Raw genomic sequence first — 1,649 nt, 5'->3', positions numbered from 1 at the left:
TTTTCTTTTTACTAAAAAGAACTTTTTAGCTTTATTTCAGATGTTAGCAATGGTTATATGAGTGAAGGTGGAATTACGGTATATGCTCGTAAAATGCAGGCACGTTTTAAAGAAGGACTTGAAGCAGTACGAAATTCTATGCAACAACGTAATCATGATTTCAATGATAGGTTCGTTCATTAATTCATATTATAATTTAAATTCTTTTTATTAATTTAATTTTATCATATTCATAATTTAGATGAGTGAAATATTTTATTGTTTATTTCAAATTATATTCATATTAAAATTTCAAAAGTTAACTTTCTCTCTTTCTATTGTTTTTTTTGATTATATAAAAAGAATAAAAATATCATAATTGTATAATAAATAAAATTGCAATTATGCATTGATAAAATCTCTTTCTCTTTAATCTTTCCTTTTTTATTAACATTTTTTTTCTTAAAGATGTTTTGTTTCTTTTTTTTTTTTGTTTTTCATAATTTTTCAACGTTATTTCGATATTTATTCCAATTATTTTAATTCATTTCAAATATGCAAAGAAAATTGTATTAAAATTAAAAATGAAATAATAATTGTATAAAACTAGTAAAAGAAATAATTTATTGATTGATTTTTTCTGTTTTAATTTAATGCAATCATTTGAGGAAGAAGAAGCAAGGAAAGAAATTTAATTTATTAATGTTGAAAGTTTCATGAATAGATGAAATGGAATGAATTTAATTTCTTTTAATTTAATTAGTTTCCTTCGTTCTCTTTTTTTTTTTAAAGAATATAAATAAATTCTTTCCAAAAGTAATGAAGAAATAAAATTGTTATGTAACGCAAAATTTCAACGACAATAAATTAAATCAGCGTTAATTACAGGTACAAGCTCAGTCAAATTACACCATTATACCTGTTTTAAACAAGAATTTTTCCTTTCTTTCCGCTCAATTTTTTGCTTCTTAAATTACTTCTGTGCTTCAAAAGTATATAAATGTTTCTTACCATTACTAACTAATCGAATGATCGTTGAAATTTGAAATTCTTTCCAATCAATTTTTAATTAATTATTAATTTAAAATTGAATGAATTTTTAACAGTAACTATTTTTTTTTTTTGGTTTATAATATATGCTTAACTGAAGACATTTTAAATTCTCCATCAATTTATAATCAATAAATTAGCTAATCATTAATTCATTTCAATCAATTATTTGAAACAATTTTTCCTTTTTTTTGAATCATTCAATATTTTAAATCGATAAATGTAAAGGTTAATACCATGAAATATTTTTCATCTATCTTGGAAATTTATTGTTTTTCATAAGATATATACGACATTTGAATGTCATCCGATCCATTCTAATTTGTGTCATTAGAAATTTCTTTCACTAAGTTATACATACTAACTAACTGTCATCATCTTTTCAACTTTTATTTACTTCATTCTCATTTATCTTGTTTATCCATTTTGGTTTACTTCAATTTATCAATTCTTATCCATCCTTTTTCTTTTCTCTTTCTCTCTCTCTCTCTCTCTCTCTCTTCAGTTTTTGAATCAATTTGTTATTCACTTCATGCATGTTCATATTTGTCCCAAAATTATCATCATCATCATCATTATCATCATCATCATCATCATCACATCATCGTCATCATCACCAA

At 22.7% G+C, this 1,649-nt stretch overlaps 1 protein-coding gene across 1 annotated transcript in view; it reads left to right on the top strand.

Annotated features, from left to right (window-relative positions):
- LOAG_13359 (hypothetical protein) overlaps window positions 1-183 on the top strand; it is a gene marked incomplete at both ends in the record, with an annotated part of 7,277 nt that extends 7,094 nt beyond the window's left edge. Inside the window, one exon of the mRNA XM_020448671.1 lies at window positions 41-183. Within this exon, the coding sequence (XP_020301205.1) occupies window positions 41-183 (143 nt within the window). The remainder of the gene's footprint in view (window positions 1-40) is intronic.
- Between the last annotated feature and the right edge of the window lie 1,466 nt (window positions 184-1,649).

The sequence above is a fragment of the Loa loa genome, assembly GCF_000183805.2.
Source record: "Loa loa unplaced genomic scaffold supercont3.275, whole genome shotgun sequence".
NCBI lineage: Eukaryota > Metazoa > Nematoda > Chromadorea > Rhabditida > Onchocercidae > Loa > Loa loa.
The sequence above is the reverse complement of the archived record's forward strand: the minus strand, read 5'-3'. Positions and strand labels throughout refer to the sequence as shown.